Genomic DNA, 22443 nt, shown 5'->3' with positions numbered 1-22443 from the left:
GGCAGGAGGAGGAAAGAGGAGGAGGAGAGAGGGGACAGGAGGGGAATGGAAGACGATACCATAATGTCATCATTAGATGCCTGGAAAATAAAAGGCAATTTTCTGAATTAAAAAAAGGCAGAAAAACCCTACAGACATCGATACAAACAGTTCAACGTTCAGATTACAGCGGTGTGACCAGTGCCCAGGGGCGGCTGCTCTGCCCTGCTGCAGTGCTCTCCCCAACCCACCCGGCAGAGTGCGTAGAGAGAAGGCGCAGGCACTTACTTGTTTCTTGTATCTGAGTCTCGAAGCTCTGAATTTCCCTTTGGTCACCACCGCTCAGGGCAGTGGGCACTGCCGGCCCTACGCCATTCTCCCGCATCTCACTGCCTGCCTGGACCGCTGTCACCTCTCCGTTCTGAGGGGCTGGCGGGAGCTGCCCTGGCTCCACGCTCCCCTCAGCCTACAATGAGACAACGGGGTGGGGAGGACGACAGGGACGAGTCAATAGAAGATGGGGGGGTGGGTGAAGTGCGGGTTCCCAGAGCCCCCTCCGCCCTCCCCAGCTGCCGAGACACACGCAGGGATGAGGGGGTGTTCGGAAGCAGGGAAGCAGCCCCTTTGCTCCCCGGGAAGCCGCCGTCCTGACCAGCTTTCCAGCTTCTTGCAGTGCTTTGGTCCCCTGCAGAGCCATCAGCCCTGCACCGCTCCCTGCCAGCTCGTCTGAACACAGGCACCATGGGCCTGACCACAGGGTCCAGAGCCCAGCACCCTCTCCCCAAACACATGCCTGTAATGCCCTGGTGACAGAGGAGAGCCAAGGCACATTGACAGGACTGAAGCAGAGCGCTACAGGGTCAAAAGCAAGCAGGTGGTTTGGGTACATTGCAGTGAAGCAGCCTCTGTTATTTGGGGACACATTTATACACCAGACCCAAAGAATACACAGCGGATCCCAAAGCAGGAAGACCAAGTTTGCACCAAGGACCTCATCCTCACTTGATGGTGGACTATGAACTGAGAGTGCAGTCTTTAGAGAAGACCCTGTCCTGCTCTGTTCTCCTACCATAGCTGGTCATCCCACCTGGAGTCACCAACTTCTACTAGCCTTGGAGAAGAGTGAAGTCCTACTGCCATTAGGGGAGAGACTAATAGGCTGGTGGGAGCCTGCTGAGAGTACTGCAGAGTTGCTTGGAAAGACATTCAGACACCACCAACGCTGCAGGGCACAGCAAGCAGAGAAGATGCCACATTGGACCAGCCCAGCTCCGGGAAGGGGCAACCCATCCAGCCAGGACATCCCCTTGCTGCCACGTTCAGTAGGGAAGAGTACAGGGAGGGGGTGGCACCCTCTGGTCCAAAGCAGCTCTGCTCTGACCCTGTGCCCTTGCCCCACAAAGTCTCATCTGCAGGGAATAAGGCTGCTGCAGTCTTCTCAAGACTAAGTCAGGCCCTCTCCCTGCAGCCCAGGTAGCAATGCGAGACAGCCGTGCACTGGCTCTGGACCTGCTTACTCAACAAGCAGCAAAACCACCTGGCCTTCCTTTTGGGGTCCAAATTCCCATCCATGAACTGACAGCAACACTGATATCTTGCAGGAACTACAGGGACCTGGATGATCCCCACACCTCCACGAGAGCTGCAGGGGGTAGCTGAGCCAGAGCAGCCAGCCCTTTTGCATGTAGGTGCCAGCCCCGAAGTGCCACCTGCCCCTGCTGTGACAACGGCACTGGCTGAAATCTGTGGGACACAACAGGGAACTGATTTGGCCTCTGTATTGCAAGGCTGAATATTAGAGCCCCCAAAAATACTGGATGAGAGCGTCATCAACAGAGGCTCTTTGCATCCATGGAGATGGGGGGAAAATACTAAAAAAAACCCAAACCAAACCAAAACAACCCACACACTAATTCTGAACTGGTAAGATTTTAGAACTTCAGTGAAAACCCTGGTTACCAGCAAATAGCACTGGTATACGGACTAGACGCTCCAGTAAACTGGAACAGCCAGGCACCATTACAGAAAGTTCCCTATCCCTACCAACACACCAGCAGCTTCTCTAGTTCCTTTTAGCCTTTCACTGAGCCCCGATTTGCCAGGCTGAAGTTTACATAAAGGACTGGAGAGAGGAGAGTCCTGGTATGTCCCCAGCAAATATTCTGGCAGTCACCTCTTGCCTTGTTTTAATGGGGATGATTAAGCACATACTAAATATACTTGTGAATTCTGCTGCGTGATCTGCTCTTTAGGACAGGGATTATTTCTTTCAAATTCACACGGCATTTAACACAATAGCTTGAGCTGGCTGAACTCTAAACCCTTCCACAACACAAAAGTGCTCAAACAAAACAATGCTGGGACAACCAAGGGAACTCAGTGTTTAGAAGGGGTTTCTTTTCCTCCGTCTGTCTATCCTGCTGGGGGCAAAGACTAAGTCATATTTTAACAGTTCTGATGCCGGAGCACAGGATTGTTTTCTCCACTTCCGGCACTACCAGCCAATTCAGAAACAGCGGTGTTTCACATAAAAGCCCCAGCACTAGTGACTACCTAAACATAATCCCTGGCACTGCTCTAATCATTATGTGATAGGTCAAGCCCACACATCCATCACTTGGTCATTCAAGTGGGGGTAATTTCCCTCCCCTCAGCACAGATGTCGCATTGCTGTAGCAAGACCTGCAATTTGCAGAGCCGAGGCTGGGGGCAGTTTATGTTCTCATGGGGAGAAAGGCTGAATCACAGCAACGAGAGTGCAACAATCTTTTCTTATCCTCACAGAAAGGGCCTTTGGGCTGGGCTGCAGTACAAGCTAAGGGCTGAAAAGTGCTCCTGAGAGCTGCAAGGTGCTATCTCCCAGCACAGAGCACTTTGATCTCACCAGCTTTACCAGAGGGAAAAGCGGGAAAGGGCCACAGGCAGCTTCTCTGACGGGCTTATAGCTTACAGAGTGATCCCTGCTCTCAGACTCTTAGAGGAAGGATGCAATTGGGCAGTACAAGCCCTCTGAGTAACACCTAGCAGGGAGCCCATTCAGGCAGGCCACTGAGGTGGTTCATAGCTCTCTCTCCTCTTCAACTCATACTTACTCCTGGGGTTCACAATAGAGCCTATAAAACATGGCTATAAAAGGCTGGGGGTGGAGAAGCTGCACTACATCAACAGCAGGACAAGAAGAACCAAATTTAAACCCTACCCTGATGTGCTAGAGCTTGCTGCACCCACCTTCACGGTTCCTCCCGCGGGCAAGTGTCCCACATTGTCCAGAGAACCCACTTTGGCTTGGGCCTTCTCCTTGAAGTTCAGCTTCTGGTTCTCAATTTTGACATCTCCTCCCCCTAGAACAAGATTGTGTAGGAGTGAGTTTATTAATGATTCCAGAATAGTCCCACTCGAGTTCTGTCCCCTTCCCAGCACCCACTGAGGAACCACTGGGGACCCAATGTACTTTGGAGGCGGGACAGGAACAAATAATACCTTCTCTTTCCAGTTAAGGTTCTGGTTTAAAAAACAGCAAGATCAAAGTTGGTGATCTGCACCTGTGCAGGCCAAGCAACACTGCAAAGCAAGCAGGGCTGCACGGCAAAGCCCTGGAGGTACCCTCAGCTGGGGAACTCCACAAGTCCAGACAGACAGGCTGGAAGATACCTGCATGCCAACTGCCTCACTGGATCTGCTCGTGAATCTGGCTCCCCTAGCAGAGGTGTGAAATGCCACTTCCACCCGATCCCATGCCGGTGCGTTTTTGATGGCTAATACCAGCTGCCCACTCCTATCTGCGTCCCTTGCCAAGGTCTCTGCCAGCTCAGCCCATCTGCGTAGTCGTCAGTGTCGGGACACGTTCTGCTCCTTTTCATTAACTGCCTTCCTTTGCTCGTTATCTGTTCCTGCTCCTACTCCACTGCTGGCAGTTGTTTGACTGCCTGGACCGACAGCTCCCTCCCCGACACACAAACCCACATGCCACTGCTTGAACTACTCAGGAGGCAGCCATGCAGGCGGGGAGAAGCCAAGCATGGGAACTGGATGGACACCAGGTTCAGAAGAACCTGAAGGTCAGAAAAACAACCGTACCTTTCCAGCAAGATTTTCCTAGATTTAGAATACTGCAGTTCCCATTAATATATAAGACTATATGTGCAGTCCACATTCCAGCAGGTTTCTCAAAAAAACTATTTAAGTATTGCTAAGCACAACTTTGCTTCCCAGTGACATCATTAAATACTCAGTCCTCAGCACTCTGGAAGCTTGGCATGGCCAATGATGGGAGCCAACTGATTTGGTCTAACAAAATCAGTTAAAACATCTGACAACAGATGGATGGATTATTCTGCTTTAATCAGCCCTGGACAAGAGCAGTTATTGTCGCACACAGCTTGTTATTACAGAGCACTGAATAAACAGAGGTCATGTTTGTGGCACCACGTTCTCAAAGCAGGAGCGCGTTTTGAGGCATTGAACCGTGGTGCTCGGTGTATAAGGTTGGACTACTTTCAACCTAACAGGCTGGCAGAGAGGGTGCAGGAAACTCCCAGGAGCAGACAAAGACAAGCTTGTAGTATTTGTTTGCAGCTTTGGTCAGTGAACTTCGTCCCTCGTGCATGGATGTTTGACTGCCAGGAGTTTTCCTGTGCAGATAAATGTCCTCAGATACAGACAAACCAGCAAAAGTCAGTGAACTGACCGTACTTCAGGATGTTACAAAGGTACAGTTCAAACAACCTCCCTACAGCCACAGTACCTTGAACTCAAGATCTGCCTGTGCTCCAGCTGAGCAGTGGCCTCGTCATTGCTTGGTTAGGAAACCCGAGATTTGCAGGAATTCACACAGAGTAATTGCTGTGTTCTCAGTGGGGAGCAAATAATTCCTGCCCACTCATCCCATAATATGTCATTAAAGAGCCAAAAGTGTTATTAAGACAGGAGCTCCTACTGAACCAAAGGCTAAAAAGACACTTGTATCTGCTTTGAAGAACCGGAGGGAAGTTACTTTATCCTTTCATAGCGCACATATGTTCAGAGAGCCCCAAAGCCCTCTGTAAGCACGGACGCAGCTTCCAGACTCCTGGAACAGTCATGGTAAGTATCCACACACACACACACCCCCCCCAAATAGGGAGGAAAAAGAGAACTGAGTCAAAGCAGTGGACAATCTTCACAAGCAAGATGAAATCCCACATCTCCTAATTCCCTTCTCTGCTCATGAAACCACCAGGAATTGCTAAAGAAGCTAGACATGACTTCTAGAAATACTCCCTGAAAGCAACCACCTCCTTAAACTCTTTCAGTCACAATCCAGGACTGTACTTAAGTGATGTGCAATATCTACAGACAAATCATGAGGAAATGGTAAAATTTCTACCTGGCTTATGCTTGATATTTGCTTTAGAGCCACACTTCGAGGACACTTTGGAAAGGTCAACTTTCTTGTTCTGGATCTGCACCTAAAGAGACAAAAAGAAACAACTCAACACAGAGAAACATTTCCTGTGAATCTGAAGGCCAATACACCATCTCAAACATCAGGTCACACTTAATTCACCTGCACCCCTCTTCCACTGTATTCTATTTTCATATTGATTTCCCAGCCACTGTGTGCCAAATGCTATAGTCGGCTTCAGCATTATTTAAAGGCCTGCACAAGCCAGAAGTGGTTAATGTGAGCAGAGGGAAACTGAGACCAGATAAAACTAACAGATGGACAGTAACCAGAAACGGGAGTCTTGAGTTCATGGCACATCTATGGAATACAAAAGCACTTTGGAGAAGGACCAAAAAAAGCCAATCCCATTGCCATGTTCCCCAGACTGTTTCTGCCCAGCGCTGGCTCTGCCTCTGAAGACACAGGCCATTGCCTGGGCAGCTCCAGACAGTCACCAGGACAGATGTCATCTCACGGTTCTACTCAGCCACTCTCTTGCTGTAGGGCTAGAGAGACATGCCACCAGCTCCAACTTTTTCTCTCTACCATCTTCAATGTGCAGACTGACCCACGTCTAATTGTCAGGCTTTGTTCGCAGCCTCCTTGCAGTGGTCTTTCCTCCCTGCTGAGAACAGGACATCAGGAAGGATCATAGTGCCCAGATGGAACAAACTGCTCGAAGAAGCTATTCTTCTCAAAGACAAAACGCTGGGAGTAGGGAAGCTATTCTCCAGTATTATTTCCTTTAACCTCATTCTACCAGTGACTTGGTACTGGCATACAAAACCTTCAATGAAAAAATGTTCAGTGATGCAGTCATGAAATCATGAGATATTCATGACTCGGTAAATGACCTTCTTCCAAGTCATGGTGTTTGTGGACTTCAGTTTGAATTTGGGGAGAAGTGTCTTCTCTGGGGTGAGACAAAGGCAGAGTCAAAATATCACAGGTTTTATGTCTTTTTGCTCAAAAAATATTTCATCTCTTACATTTGGACCAAGTGCATTGTACAGAGTCCCATTTCTGACATCTTTAAAATTTCTCCTGCAGCTCCAGATGGATGAAAAATTCCTCTATTCCAGAATGAACTTCTTGTCTGACTACTTGGAGATCTTTCATTTCATACAAACAGGGTAACTTACACTGGAAGAACTTCTGGTCATGTCGTCTAACCCCCTACTAAGTTGATATAACTTTCCATGGCAAAAATCCGGGTTTTTTTGGTAGGAATGTTAAGAGGATCACCTCTCCCAATCGTGTCAGCAACCACCAGCTGGCACCTATGTGCACAGAAAGTTCTGCTATAGATCATCTCGCAGAGAAAATGAAAGTCTTTCTTTTTGAATGTGACAAGAATTCATTCCCTTACAAGCTACTCTAAAAGCCTGCTGAGAATTATCATGATAATTGGCAATGCATCTTTCTCAGGAAGCATGAATCCTCCTAGTACTTGTGAAGAGGGATGAGTCAAAGCCCTGATGTCTTGTTTGCTCAGAATTAGAAGAACAGCACAGTTCAGCCTCCTGCTACGCTGTTCCATGTTCACGTACCCTGAGTCAGTGACACCAGAAACTCTGAAAAGGTGAGATCACAGCTACTGAATTTGATTTTCTTGGGGGTTGCTAGTAAAGTTACTACAGCTTTTATAATGAGTACTTGTTTGCTTGGAACTGGAATAAAACTAAATTTACTTCACATAATGCATTTAAAGATAAATCGTTATCAGCTAGGGTAGACATACCCAGTTATGACTCCTCATGATTTCACCTGGGGATCCAAACAATTATACCTAAATGGAAGTCTATTTCTTACAAGATTTCTAATGTTAGTTGTTTTGAGTTTGCAATGGGAGACACATTTAAAGGCTTGGGCTTGCATTTATAGAGTCAAATACTCAGACTCTGGTGCCAGAAATGAATTTTAGATCTGAAAACTTGATACGGAGGCTCAGATGGGAAATGTGATCCTCATCTCTTTTTAGATACTCTATCTCTGAACATTTCCCAATCCACCTAAGCAGGTCAAGCCAAAGGGTAGAGAAACGTACATACATTCCAAATCACCTTGTTAAATCTGCAACATGTACACTACCTGCACTTTCTAAAATCTACCTCTTTATTGTTGCTTTCTTTAAAAAGAGAGGGGCAAGACAGTAAAGTACAACAAAAGCTTTTACCCAGGAAACCTAACTATGTTTGTGTCAAGATATTTATGGCAAATATAACATGAGTAGGAACAATGTCTACTGCTTTTCAACATGTCTGCTTGGGTATCTTGGAGGAGAAAAGAAATTATCTCTGTGTACAGAAGGCAAAATTGGTACCCAAACAGACTGTACCAGCTAAGAACCACTTCACTTAGGTAGGATGTCCATCACTTCTACCAGAGCAACCCTAAAGCTGAATCATAATTTGCTACTAACCACAGCTTTTGTCCACAGCATTCCTTAAAGCTTTAACTGCAGCCACAGACTAGAACAACGGACTTTCCAGACATACCCATCAGCAGTGTGGTCCAGGAATTAAACATCGGGAAGTCTTCTATCAGAAGTGATCATCGTAACTATTTGAACAAGAAAACATCTTGGAAGAGGACACTAATATTACAGTGCCCCAAAGGGAGTGAGCAGATATAAAAATGGATAAAAGGAAATGCTTTCATAGGAAGCCAGACTGCTCATTGCGTCTTGTCTACTCATATTGGTACTGCCTGTGTTGGGTTTGGGGGTGTTGGATGGCTGGGAACAACTGCCTGAAGCTGGTTTGTGGGCATTTGGAACCTGGAAATAAAAAGCACTTTATTCTCTATTCTCAAAGCAAAAAGCTTAAGTAGTTGAGCAAGAAAGAAAACTTCAGTGGTAAAAGGAGAGTGTAGAAGAAGAGAAAAAGGAAGCAGGCACATAACTTGTCCCCTGGACTTGGGAATGTCCCCAGGACAGGACAGTAAAGAGGACTGGTGATTCATTAGAAGAAAGGATAGTTCACTAATGTAGTTAATCAAGCAAGAACAATATTCCCCACATTTAAATCACATTTCTGTTGGCCTCAAAAAAGGGAAAAGTATGTGTGAGACCCATTGTCCACTAAAAGGCTATACAAAGTAAGAGTAGCAAAATTAAAGTGGCTTATAAAATACAGCTCTTTTGAGCGCATGAACAGTTAACTTACAACAGCTGCTCCTTAACAGTATAGCCAAAGGGACTTCTGCCACAAAACACTGATTATGTATAAACAGTCTGTTCCAAACTTGGGTGACAAAACCAGATGAAATATGCAGTAGGAACAGAAATGTGCATAGCTAAAAAAATATTATGAGGGCACCTAATTGACATGATGATCTCAACATCAGCTTTTCTTTCTGTGGTGCACAGAGTTCTCCTGCATGAGCATTTCTATGGGAAGCTCCATACGCACATGTATGCACTCCTATAAACACTGGGTAAGTCACAGAAATATCAAGTAAGAATGGCAAATCCAACCACTGTTGAGAATCCACAAACTGGAAGGCAAGGAGGGCAGCAGAGATGCACGTCCAGCGACTCCCAGAAGGAAGTCAAGCTTAGTTAAGTGAACACTGCATGTATGAATTCAACATCTGTCTCTTACCACCTTGGCAACCAACCTGTAGGGAACAAGTTTGTTAAGAACCCAGACTTGGTTGTCTCTCAAAGATTTAAAGAAGAATTGGTCATGTAGAGTAGAGGTTCAGCCAGCTAGACAAATACATGTATATCTCCCAGGAAAAGTTGCCACAGCAGTTTCCACCACAGTCAGGTCCTATGCAGCATTTGTATCCGCTGAACCAGACATCAGACAGAACACACTGACTATACAGCAACAGTAAGTCTGGTCCCAGAAATTGAATATTTGCAGGGAGTTTCATTGATGCTGGCTCTCAGGCACTGGACACAGAGAAAGCATCACAAGACGTGATAACTGGACATCACTCCTCAGGAACCCGGCATATTTAAACAGCAGTGGAAAAAACCTCCTTAGACTGAAGTAATTCAGTGCCTTTTTGAAACCATCCAATCTTTGTACTTCTGCAAACTATCCCTAGTACAAACCGTCTAGTGTGGATTTGTTAACGTAGTACAGATTTGCGCACAAGGAAACAAGGCTGCCAAACTATAGTCATGTTTTCAAAAGCTTTCATATCTGGATAGTTGACCTAGGTTTTTTTGCCAGACACTTTCAGGATATAATACTCCAAACCAAGTACACAGACATTACAAGATTAGCCTTCTATTTTAATAAGCTCAACTCTGCTGCCACAGATACCAGTAGCCTTTAAATTTAGAAATTAATCACAGCTCAAAATATTAAGTCCCAGAGCCTTTTCCTCCTCCTCCTTTTTCAAAGTCTCCCTTGATGTGAAACAAGAAGTGAAATTACTCTGACTCAGGCTCACTCTATTAGCCAATGAAGAGTAACAGGCACTTCTAGGCCACAACTCATTTCATCTGAAAAATCAGACATCTAAAACAGGTCAGAGGGCTGATGAGGTGCCTCCACTGACTGCACAGGGAATCCATGGTGAGCTAACTCCTGGGGTCAGTGATGTGTACATCCTACGCTTGGTCATGAATACCATGTAAATCATGCAACAAATAGGTCAGGTGTATTCGTAGTACTATGAAACAAAATACACACATTCAACCTAGCGTCCCATGGGGAAAAAAAAATAAAAATTCTCTAGCCTACATTATTTCCAGAAGCCCTGAAACTCTGCCACACCTTTCTGCCTGAAACAGAGCATTCTTAAGACTGACATATAAAAACATAGTACAAGAGAAGGAGTTAGTAGAAAGACAGCTTGCCCAGAGCCCATACTTACATTCCCACCTCCAGGGACATGCTTAATATTGTCCTTGGAACCACACTTGGACTGAACATGGCTGTAGTTCGCTTTTTTGGAGACTATCTGGACCTGGAATGTTACAGAATGGAAAACAACACAAGGGAAGAGGACTGGTTAGAGTTGTCATATGGCAGGCTGGAGTGGATGCTCTAACATGGTGGATAAACAAGGAGTTGTGTTAAACTCAATCCAACTTTAGTATTAGGTGTGAAAGCAACTGAAGAGGAGAGTGAGAAAAAAGTGAACGAAACAAAAGGCTGCACAGACAGTGTTAGTGCGAGAGCGTAAGCGCTACCATGAAGACCGCTTCTCCATATATTCTACGGGTTAGCATCACCGGGCGGGCGCCTGCCTGCCAGAAGGGCTGGGTTCGTCTATGTTCCCCGTGAAGCTTCCCGGGAACTCTCTGGTGAGAGCTTCCCCAGAGCATGGAGAGCCAGCTCAGCTGCCTCGTTCCTCCATGGATCGGAGCCATGGGGCCACCACTTTCAACAACGCTATGAACTGCTCAGTGTCTGCACTTTTATTTCCATTTGCCTGGATTGGCTCCAGTCCTGGGTAATGTCTTTCGAAACCTCTGGGCAGTAAAGCCTGGTCTGAGAAACAATTCTTCTGATGAAGGCTGTCAAACCTTCAGCTAAATTTTATCAGATGAGTCTTGTGTTAATTAAATTGTTTCTCCTTTAAACTGAAATGACTTGGACTTTTTCAAAATACAAAAGGAGTATGCTAAGAGAGCTTTTACTCACAAAGGTAGTAACTGAGTTAGAGTAACAGGCTCGTGTTTACAAAGGTTAGTTACGACACGTGTTTAGTGTGGGAGTTATTTAACACAGCACAAAACGTGGCAGAAGCTGTATCCTACTTTCTAGAAAGAGGTGATAAATTTGAAGCACAAAAGGAATCACCAGCACATTCTCACTTTAGCAGGTTTCCAAAAGCTCCTTAGCCAGTTCAGAAAGACTGGATTCAGTGCAACAGCAGCTCTGAAAAATGTACTCGTGCCATGGAAGTGTATAGTGGTTTACTGACTTCTCTAGAGGTACAAAACCCATCCATTCATTAGCAGGCTCTGCCTGACAATATCTGAATTATACCAGCACTGCAGGCACTCCCACCTCCCTCCCCATTAACTCATGCTGAAATACCATGTCACGACAGCTTCAGAGTAACCCATCAAATGGTGACCACCTACTGCATGGAGTTAAAAGAGTTTTGATACAACTGGATTGGGAATATTGCAGGGAAGATAAAGTCCTTAATATTCTGCAATCTTAAAACAAGCAGGGCTGAACTAAAGCGCTCTCTTCCTAGTTACAAAGTAGTGCTGTGTATGAAGAACTGGTCTTAAGGGAAACCTCTGACTCAAAGTTAAGCTCATCGGCCTAAAAGTGAAAATGGTGGACTCTGCTCTGAAAACACATTTACAGCAGGCATGGAAAAAGATACCTACAATAGCGATCTCTGAACATGTTTAACTGAGAACATCTCAGGGTTTACAAGAAAGAATTGGAAGAGTGTCTGTGCAAGGAACAGTGACACTGACAGGAGACAGCAGAAGAGTTGAAGAGAAGGGAAAGTGACTCAAAATGGAAATGTTTTCCTTCATCTCCCACAGAGAAAAGTCTGAAATAAACTCACTTTCCCATTGGGTTGTTTTGGGGCACCCTCTTTTGATACGGTTGTTTTAGTAGTAGCCATTTTAGAGACCGCATTGGGTTCAGACTTTCGTGCAGCAGCAGCTGATTCTGGCTTTTTCTCTATTTTCCCCTAGATGGAGACAAATGGATGATTTCAACCAGCAAAAGCAAAAGTGTGGGCAGGAGAGTACCGGAACACAAGCTATCCAGATAAACTTAGTGGAACGGACAACCCAGGAGAACTTCTTACACGCTGTAATCCTCAGACAAAATATAATCCCATGCCCAGGAATGATAAAACTAAGAGGGTGGAGGGGAAGCAACATCACTCTGACACAGGATGAAACAGGCACCCTGGGGTCATAAAGCAATAATTAAGTTCTCCATTTCTCAAAAAGCTCGTAGGTGCCTTTCATCGGTATCTCATCATTTCCCCAACGGTCATGATGGCAGGTCTCCAAGTGAACCCAGTACATTATATTCTGCCAAAAAATTAAACCCAATCTTTTAGTAACCCAATAGCAGCGCAGTCCTTCACATGGAGGACATTACACAGATCTTAGAGGCAAACACATCCACTGGCTGATTTTCTTTGCCTTCGAGCTCCAAGAGCTCTGCTGGATACAGATACACTGTGCTTCCATTTCTGATTTTGCACCCACACACTGATTTGACTCGGGCTTTGAGATCAACAGCTGATTTAGGTTTTAACTCATCAAATGCAGGTGGACCTAGCTAAACCAGCTAAGCAGAGAATTGAAGGAAAATTCACAGGTTTTAGAAAAATTCAGCAACTACCTGAGAGTATCCATTTTTCTGCTAATCTAGATCCAGATAAGTGCAGCAGAACCCCGCATCTTTTGGGGGGCTCAGCATAAATCCTGTATTTTACTAACCTACAAGGAACAGAACAGCAAAAAAAAAAACCCAACAAAAACACAGCACTCCTACAACATTCAACATTCTCAGATTCTAAAAACATCTCAGCATAAATAAGACTACGAAAAGGACAGTCTTCTTAAAAGTACAATTGTTAGGATTTAACAATTCCATGAAAATATTTAGAAAATAAAGGACAGTACAACTAAATGTAAAAATAAATTCCTTAAACTGACACAATAACCCTGTAAGCTAAAAAGCTACACAATCCTCACAACTCTAGCACAGTTTAAAATAACTGAACAATCTTATGTGTTCTTTTTGACTAGATGGCAGGAGGCTTTCTGAACTTCTACTTGATTTCAAGCTACAATACACAGCATACGAAAAGGTCACCCTCCTGCTTGCCTCAAAGTTTTTCAGCAGACTTGGTTTGTCATTTCCAGAAACTCTGTTTTGGGGAGTGGAAGTTTCTGTCCTGTAGGTGTCTAAGCTCTGAGGACTGTACTAAGATATTGTACAACTAAGATACTCTTAACTCTGAAGAATAAATCCATTCTGTATCAATGCTGTCTGTGACATACAACACCACAGCCCAAGTAAGCCTTTGACTTTAATGTGCCTGAGAGGAGATTAAGGCTCCCAGCATGAAATGTGCTCTCTTGGCAACAGATTAAAGTTATATGCCAAATTATTCATTACCGCAGACCTGCTGCAAAGGTAAGTGGGCAAATCTGTTCCGCTTTGTGGAAATTAAAGCTCTCTGACTACAGGCAAGCTGCTTAACACATTTGGTCAGGCAAAGATGGGTGTATCTGTTGTACAATATCCAATAAAGGTTTTATGATTACGCGTATCTATAAAATTATTTAAACCCTCAAAAGAGGGCTACAAGTATATCCCTAAACCTTTATCATTTACATGGTAGATATTCACAGTGAAAGTGTAATTTAAAACCGTTACTGACTGAGAGCCTCAAGTTATATCTATGTACACACTTCTCCCTACAGCTCATTCAACACTACCCTCTTCTCTTGTGGCAAAGAGCAGTGTATGTAAACCCATTTCATTCCAGCTTTAGGCCTGACAAGTTGAACAGAGTCCCCGTTCCTAGACCTGGGAAAGGTGCTGTGGAACTTGCTCCTGAATCCAGATTTCCTGCATCGTAGTGCGTTATTCGACCTTCTGTACCATTCAGCAGACTCAATTCCTCTATTCAAAGGCAAAGTTTTGGAATATAGACAAGGTTTTGAGCTTTCAATACCAACTAGTTTCTATGTCAGGATGTACGACAGAAAAACAGAACCATTGAGTTTTGAATTCCTGTACGTATACCAGCAAACACCATGAAGGCTCTTAAGGCGGATTCCTTCTGTACACTACTATCACTGCCTTGTTAATGCCTTGTGCATAAACCAAGAACCCAAAGAGGAGCTCTGCAGAGCATAAACGAGAAGAGCAGTGAGGATACAGCCACCAATATCAGGAAAGAGCAAAATCACCCATAATGCTTAAGAGCTACTGTTCCAATGTGCATATTGTTATCAAGTTTGAAGAAACTTACCTTTCCTCCACCAGGCTGATGTTTAATGTTATCTGTTGATCCAATTTTGGAACGTACATTTTTCAGATCTGGAGCAGAAACGCTGCTGGTCGGGCGAGGTGGCTTGGAAACAGTGCTGGGTTTAGTTGGAGCCTTAGCAGTTGTTTTTTTAGCATCTGCTGTTGTGGTTGAGGTTGTGGTGGGTTTGGTTGCAGCAGGCTTGGGTTTGGGACGACTGGTGGCTACTCCAGGTAAAGTAGGTGCGCTGGAGGCGGTGGTAGAAGGAGTGGTGGCACTACTTTTTACTGCATTTCCAGTAGCACTCTTAGGGCGGCTCAAGTCTGCTACAATTATCACAGTGATAGTTGAAGGGAAGGGTGGAAAAAAGATGGGTCAGAGACCATTTATACAAACTTCTTCCAAGTCCTAAAGATATACCTAAAGATGGCCTACTTATTAAACACAGCCCCGAACAAGGAGGATTTGATTTAGATGGAAACTGAACAAAGTTACCTGATGGTGACTTTGCAGATGTCTTCTTGGCATCTGTGGGCTTTGCATCAGTCTTGATAGCTGCCCAAAACAAAGTACACAGATTAGTATTTCAGAGTGGGAGCCAGTCTGCACAGAAGAGAAGCCTGGGATCCCATCACAGCTTCCCCTGGATGTCAGGGGCTCTCTGCAGCTCCTCACATACTGATGGTCCTCTTCACCCACAGTTCCCATTTCTAACATGCTGCTTGAAAGAAAGCATCTCAAGAATTAACTGCTCCATCTGAACACCTGGCTGACATGGTCCTCATCATAACAGCAAAACTCACTCATGTTTTCCAGCAAAAGGATCAATTCACCATTCAGTGATATAACACCTGGGGTATGGTTTGCACTGTGTTTTTTCTTAAAATAACTTTCTGAATCTGACAGCACTCACTAACGTAATTTTAATCACATCCCAATTTAATTTCAAAAACAAAACAAAACAAAAAAACCCCACAAACAAACAAAAAACCCAAAACCCAACCCCACCCCCCCAAAACCCCAACAACCCCAAAGCTCCTTTCTTTAGTGAGCAGCAAAAGCAAAACCACATTTGTCCATCTATAACCTTGGTATTATTGCTACATCAGTTCTAACCAATGCCAATTTTCTTACACAGAAGTTATTGCACATATTTTGGTTCCTATTATAATTCTATAAAACCCAAAATCAATCACTAAACTGAACTGTGCCTTCGGGCAAACACCAGTGATCATGACCTGATTACATTCCACATAGACAGAGGACAGTCTAAACCAGGAATGTATCAGTATTTCTCAAAGCAAAATAAAACCATACACAAAGTTGATCAAGGAAAAATCACAGACTGAAAAATATCAACAGAACCTTCTTTTAAAGAGGTCTTTGATAATGAAATTCTAGCCTTTTTACTATCAATGATGGACAACGTTGGCAAAATCTGCTTCATTTCAATAGCCAAAGGAAGGCAACATTAAAAACAAACACCAAATGGAAAAAAAAAAATCTAAGTTAGAAATTATAAAAAGCCCTATCTTCTAATATTTAACTTCCATTAACAGTCTTAGATTTTTAAAAAAACTCAAGTAGCTGGCAGGGTACTTCATGGAATGCAAATACAGAAAAGAGCAAGCAAAAGAGGCAGATAACTATAGGCCAAGTGAGTCTGGATCACTCCATCCAGACTTTGCTAAAAGCATTCAGTTAAACACCACAGATAAGATACTAGCTAATGCGATGAAACACATTTGGATAATTTAATAAGGCCTAAAGGACAGATATATAATTAATACCAAACACTTCAAAAAAGGTCCTGTCAAACCAACCTAATCTCATTCCTTGAGACCACAACTTTAATTCTGAAAACTGTATGGACAGAACAGACTTCGTTTTCTATAAAGGCAAGAGGACTAATATGTTACTTTTATATATAAAGAGATGTTATTTCTACTCATGTTAGTGGGGAGCCAAATGCTGGGACACTTTTGCCTATGTTATTAGCATGCAATATTGAAAACCTGGAGAATGACAAAGCTACTGGGAAAATTGTCTATAATGACAGTCCAAGACTTCGATCTTTTTCTGATCTGAAAGACAGAGGGCTGCTCTTGTACAAACATAAAAGTCATTTTCACAGGGAGGGGGAAAAAAAAAAATAATAAAAAAAAAAATCAAGCACCACATAACCTGTGGCTCTCATTTAGTAGAGAAAAGTGACTGACATTTAATACCTGAAAAAGTGAAACCATATAATTTCAAAACAAGCCACTATATACACATTTTTAAACACTGAGAATGACTGAACACTTGAGCAAACCATAAGGAAGTGAGTGTCTATCTTTTGACACGTGAAAAGCAAGAGCAGATGTCCTTCTGAAATATCATCTCTAGCCAGAAACTTATTATCTGGCTCAATGCTGGGTAATGAGAAACTAAACTGTGATCGGAAGAGATCCAGGTCCTCCATCACCCACATCTATGGATCTAGCTGAAGTTGCACATGCTTTAACTAAACCACTTTGTTAGTGTTTGGCTTGTTGCGATTCCCCTTCAGGCCCCACAACACTGTTCATCCTCCATCAACACCCTTGCTTTCTCCTCTTCCAAAACAGGACTCCCTTCTTTTACTATTCATGACTCCTCTGTGCATTTCCAAATCCAGACAAAACAGCTTTAACTCCTGATGGAGTTTCTCCAGCTGACCTCATCTCTCCCTCGCCCACCCAGTTCTCACTGTACTTTGGCAATGTCCCACCACCCTCGCTGGTGCAGAAGCCTCTTCCTCTGTACATCTTGCCACTTGGAACAACCTTCCTGCATCTCTGCATCGTTGACTCCATCTCTTTTCAAATGTCATCAGAAAACGCTTCTTTGTTTGTGTCTCAATTTTGGAAGGAGAAATTAACTGAACTCATTAAAACATATTAAGCATTCTGGGCTACAGTTTGCATAAAAGACCACCCAAAATGATTTTTACAAGGATGTCCACAGGATCAGTTAAGATACACAGCTCTTGGAAAGTGCAACACTTCCTCTAAACTTGATTAACTGTATTTTCCCCTACAGCATAAAGTATGGAATGTACATCTAGTCTAATATATTTCAACATAGTTAAAACATTACTATTCTTTTGGGAAAGATGGGTTATGAACTCATGCTTTGGGACTCATAGAACAAAGCAACCAATATGTATTATTAGTTTTACATGTTTATTAGCAAATTTTGCCAATGAGGTCTAGTCATCTGAAAACACTTGAGAATATTTAACTGTATCTGATGTTAAATCTCTCAAGCTCCATTAAAATGAGTGAAAACACTGTTTTTAAGATGCTGACTGCGTTAAACTCATGGGAAGTTCCCTCTTTGGCAACAGTAGGAATGGGATAGAGTTTTCTGATGAAGCTGTTGTCATTTCAGCTCCAAATTCTTCCTGCACTAGTAAAAAACCTCCACCTCTGTTCAACCTTTTTTGTTTTCCAGATGCACTAGTGTGAGTGCTTCAAGCCCTCTTCTGGAGATTTGAATTTCCCAAGTCTTAAATTGGTTTTAGTGTTTATTCTAACTGTTACTATAGCAAAATACAGAGGTAATAGCATCCTTTTTCTTACATCAAGCATGTTCAGTAATTGTATTAACACTGAATCACATAGAGCTGATCCAAGTTGGCCTTGAAGGTCATTCAGATTGTTTTTGGAGGAGGAAGCCCTGGAGAGAAAAAAGTCTGACCTATGGTCTCTGTGCCTTGGCACAGGATCTTGTGTTGTATTAAAAGGCTTGAGTGTGCAGCTATCACTAAGCTTCAGATCTAATCCTGACTGACAGGTAGGCCAGTTTACACCTCTCAGAAGAGCTGGTTAACAGCAGCTGACTTCCCATAAATGGCTACATTTCAAGGGTTTGGGTTATTTCCTTCTTTTGAACCTGCACAAGCTTGTTTACCAGGAGACTAATTTTAATAAACTGATGGGACCACAGGATGACCTAAACACAGGAAAAAGCAGTCAACGTACCGGAACACATGAGAAAGACATCATAGCATGAACCAACGGAGCTACTCAAACAGAAACTTGCAGCTGGTTAGAAAGAGAGATCTCCTGAAAGAAAACAAGAGAGTACTTACATGTTGGCCTCTTCGGTGGAGAAGTAGCAGTATTTTTCGCACCAGCAGCTGCAGTGACGGGTGATGCTGCCGTTGTCCTAGGAGTAGCAGGGCTGCTCCTGACAGTAGTTTTAGGAGTGGCAGGTGATGGAGCCTTTGAAAGTGAGGTCCGCTTATCTGTGGTCTTCGCATCTGCAACCTAAAAATGAACAGGCTACATTAAAGCCAGTATTTCACTGACAGTCTCTTCAAAGCATTTGCCAACCAAAAGCCTGGAATAAATGGAAATTGTTTAAATTCTTAAACACACAAGCTAGGCACCACTGAAACATTATAATGCAGAAGATTAAAAATATAATTAAGGCATGCAGAAGCGACTGACTATATTCAGTGCAGGACACAGAGCACAGACCCTGCTGAATATTAGAATTCATCCAGATCTGTTTCAGCATTAACGTGTGGAGGCCATTTACAGATGTGAATGAGATTTTGATTTCTGCACAAAATGGAGAACAGTAGTCCACTAGCAATACTTCTGGGAGAGATTTCTTTCCTTCATGAACAGAAAAGCTTCCTAAGCTATGGCAGCATTTATTAAAACACTGGGGACATAAGAACTAGGTGTCCGTGGTTCATTCCTCTCTTGGAAAACTATTTCATGTCTGTCCCTGGTAAGTCACTTGTTTGTAAACTGACTGATCTCTTAAGTATTAAAATACTGAGTTAATGTACGGAAACAAATGAGATGAGGTTTTGATTTCATCAAAAAGGGATTCAGAATCATGCAAAAACTTAAACAAAACTGAAGACACTGGTTCACAGAAAAAAAGTACAGATTTACACCTGTGCTTTCATACTCTTTGCTATTTTTATTTAGCTGGTTTTAAAAGACACTGAAATGCAGTTATTTAAGCTTAAATGTATAGGAGAAATGCTACCATTTAAACATCAACTGAAAGCTTCTGAAACAGATTTTAACTTTCCCTTTCAAATTTGAATTCTTCTACTATATAATATCACAAGTTAACATAGAGAAGATTCAAGGGACATTTCCTATTCTTAACGTTACATGTGGATACCCTACTTCAGCTTTAAGGTGCAACACTAAGAACTGTCCACAGATCTGCTCTTACTAGAGAATTACAAATCTCCAATATTTCCTAAGCACATAAGTGTATGATCAGTTATCTTTGTACAGTTTTTATAATGACCAGACATCATAAAAAGACAATCAGTGGGAAATACTGAAGTGTTCAACTGATCTTCTTCCCCTCAATATTAATATCGAAGCTCTCCATTCAGTTTTCCCATACTCTTGTCTGGATTTAAGAGTTATCCTATGTTCGTAGTGTATCTATATTTAAAGAATCCTCCTCCTTTAGTAATGGAAAGAAATAAAGAATTGCCTCATATACTTCATCACAGTTCACTAAGAAAATTGTAGTAATACAGTCAAGTTTAATTTTCTCCTCTGCGATGATACAATTAAATGCTTGGGACCTGATGCCATAAGTGGGTTAATGGAAGCTGATACTAATAACTGTGCAGGTCTTATAACACAGTGAATCACATTCCTGATCTTATCCTCCCATGATTAGCACTAGAATTATGTTTTGACTCTTGGGTAAGACAGCTGGTAAGTTGACATGTAAATAAGTTCTCGGAGCTCCCACACAAAAGCAAATTGATTCTTACCTTTGGTTTAGTCTCTTTTGGAGTTAAGGTGGAGGGACGTGTAGTACTGGTGGCTGGGCGTTTAGTAGTAGTGGCTGAAGTAGGACCTGCAGTAGGGCTCGTGGGTTTTTTGTTTGGGCCAGGTGTGGCAGAGGCTGGCCGTTTGGGGCTGGTAGCGGACAGGGGCCTGGCTTTCGTTGCTGCAGGCTTTGTAGATGATGTGGATGCAGCAGGCTTTATTTTTTTTTCAAAAAGCAAAATCCAGTATAAAAACAAAAAAATACAACAAAAAATAGCGCATTGTAAACCAAAACATTGAGCTGCAAGAACATAAAAGTGATATTTTAAATGAAACAAACAAACAAAAAATAATTATCTTTCTGTTTTCTGAGCATAACAAAAAGACCAAAATGAAGCGGCAGAAGAGGGCTGCTTTTGGAGCCCAGTGGAGTTTTGCCATTCAATTCAAAGCGAACAGGATTTATTCCAGCAACATCTAAAGCAACAGAAGGAATCACTGGTAAAGCTGGGATTAGTAATTGGGTGTTCCTGGCATCTAGTCCTACATGCAATACACAGGACATTGCTTTCCAATTACATGCACACAATGGATTGCAAGCTCTAAATCCTCATCTGATCAACTCTAGTGGTCATACATCCACTGCCTTCTAGAGGACCAAGAACCCCCTGCCCCTGCTCTTAAGAATTTAGGGTTAGATTTTGCTGAATGCTGCAAGCTTCTGAAAGCAGGTGTCTCTCATGTTTCATAAACAGCCCTAAAATAAGAGAATATCAGATCCTGAGCAGGATCCCTAAATGCTAATTGTAATGCAAATAAATGTGTTGTAAACAACTAGGAGAGTATCAGTGTAGCAGAAGCATTATGATACATGTTTACTACTTCCACACCACCGATACCAACCAGAGAATTGATTTAAATAAAGCTTACCACATATTTATTAAATCCACTTTCAGTCACATTTGCTACAGACTGAGTTGTTTTCAACTTCATAACTGGATGCCTTTGTTCCCGTAAAATGGTTCACAAATGGCAGCTCAGAAAACAGAACTTGTGTTGCCACAGCTTAAGAAGCAGAAAAGCCAGCAAATAAAAACCATGGACATGAAGATGCTGAACGACACCTACCTTTGCCTTCTTCTCAGGGCTGGGAGGAAGCTCTTTATTGGGAGGTGCTGTGATATCATTCCCTGTCACAGCTTCAGCTGGTTTGGTCTCTTCTGGTTTTGCTGGGGGAAAGAAGAAAAAGAAAACAGAAAAAAAAAAAGAAGGGAGACTTTGTAAGTTTGTGGGGTTTTTTTTGGTTGGTTGGTTGGCTTTTTTACATATAATTTCTTTTATTTGACTATTATTTAACACAGTAGCAGGAGGAGACAGAATTAAGTCGGTTACAGGTTAGCTCTTTCTGGAAAATTTCCCCCAAACCAGAATATCTATAGGAAGAAAGATCTTCCCTGTAACAGGACAGGTTCATCCAGATGCCATTAGCATCCAATTTCTCATATTATTCCAGCGGGAAAAGACAGATGGCAGATGAAAGAAACCTCTGGTTTAATTAAAATAGCAAACCTTCCCATCTTTCAAGTAATTAAAATAAACTGTTGGAATGTTAATGGTGAAGTTCTGACCTCTTCCAGGTTTTACACTATGACTTATCCTGAAGTAGGACGCTGTTTTCAAGCTATCCCTATTGTTACGGCTGTTTCTTCTTGACCTTTCTTCTGCCCACATCCACATGTTGCAGCTCTCCACGAGCAGGGAGGATTCCCGGCAGCCAAAGGGAGCCGGACTGCTAATGGGAAAGGTTGCGCAGGAAAGCAGGAACATGGAGATCTCGTTCTAACACACGTGGACCATCCCGACCCTTGTTAGTGTGGAAGCCATCGTGTCATGCTGCTGTACGCGGTGTTTCACAGCACAAAGCTTAGATTCAGTTACAAGGGTTGCCAGTTTTTCACTGTGATTGTTAACTTGTGTCATTGCCACCAAAGGTTATTATGCTGAGTGGGGACAGCGACTATACAGTTCTAACAGCAGCAGAGCAACCACAACCACTTCCTCGTCTCCTTTTAAAAACCAGTCTCTAAAGTGTTATCTAGCTACCAGCAAAAGGATAACTACTGCCCTCCAAAGCAAACAATATAACAAAACATTAATTTAGTAACAGCTTCATCAAGTTTTCTCCCTAAACCTTATAAATCCTACAGCAGAACTGCCATGCTACTTTGCACCATGAGATGTGCAAGAGGCAATTTCCCTAAAAATAGCTTTTAAAACACTAATTCTCAGCGGTGTTGCTGTACAACTGCA

General features: G+C 43.0%; 1 protein-coding gene across 12 annotated transcripts in view; it reads right to left on the bottom strand.

Annotated features, from left to right (window-relative positions):
• MAP4 (microtubule associated protein 4) overlaps nt 1–22443 on the bottom strand; it is a 164217-nt gene that overhangs the window by 5747 nt on the left and 136027 nt on the right. For 6 of the 12 annotated variants that reach the window (XM_075042520.1, XM_075042616.1, XM_075042548.1 and 3 more), the window contains 9 exons: nt 21262–21362; nt 20136–20348; nt 18462–18639; nt 14840–14899; nt 14348–14670; nt 11906–12034; nt 10241–10333; nt 5345–5426; nt 3208–3320 (listed from right to left, as the gene is read on the bottom strand). In XM_075042520.1, the coding sequence (XP_074898621.1) occupies nt 3208–3320; nt 5345–5426; nt 10241–10333; nt 11906–12034; nt 14348–14670; nt 14840–14899; nt 18462–18639; nt 20136–20348; nt 21262–21362 (1292 nt within the window). Of the gene's footprint in view, nt 1–59; nt 81–267; nt 446–3207; nt 3321–5344; nt 5427–10240; nt 10334–11905; nt 12035–14347; nt 14671–14839; nt 14900–18461; nt 18640–20135; nt 20349–21261; nt 21363–22443 lie in introns of all 12 variants that reach the window. The other 6 variants (XM_075042566.1, XM_075042574.1, XM_075042611.1 and 3 more) reach the window with 6 other exon arrangements.

Source organism: Buteo buteo, chromosome 2, assembly GCF_964188355.1.
Source record: "Buteo buteo chromosome 2, bButBut1.hap1.1, whole genome shotgun sequence".
In the NCBI taxonomy this organism is placed as follows: domain Eukaryota; kingdom Metazoa; phylum Chordata; class Aves; order Accipitriformes; family Accipitridae; genus Buteo; species Buteo buteo.
This window is presented reverse-complemented; position numbering and strand designations above follow the sequence as displayed.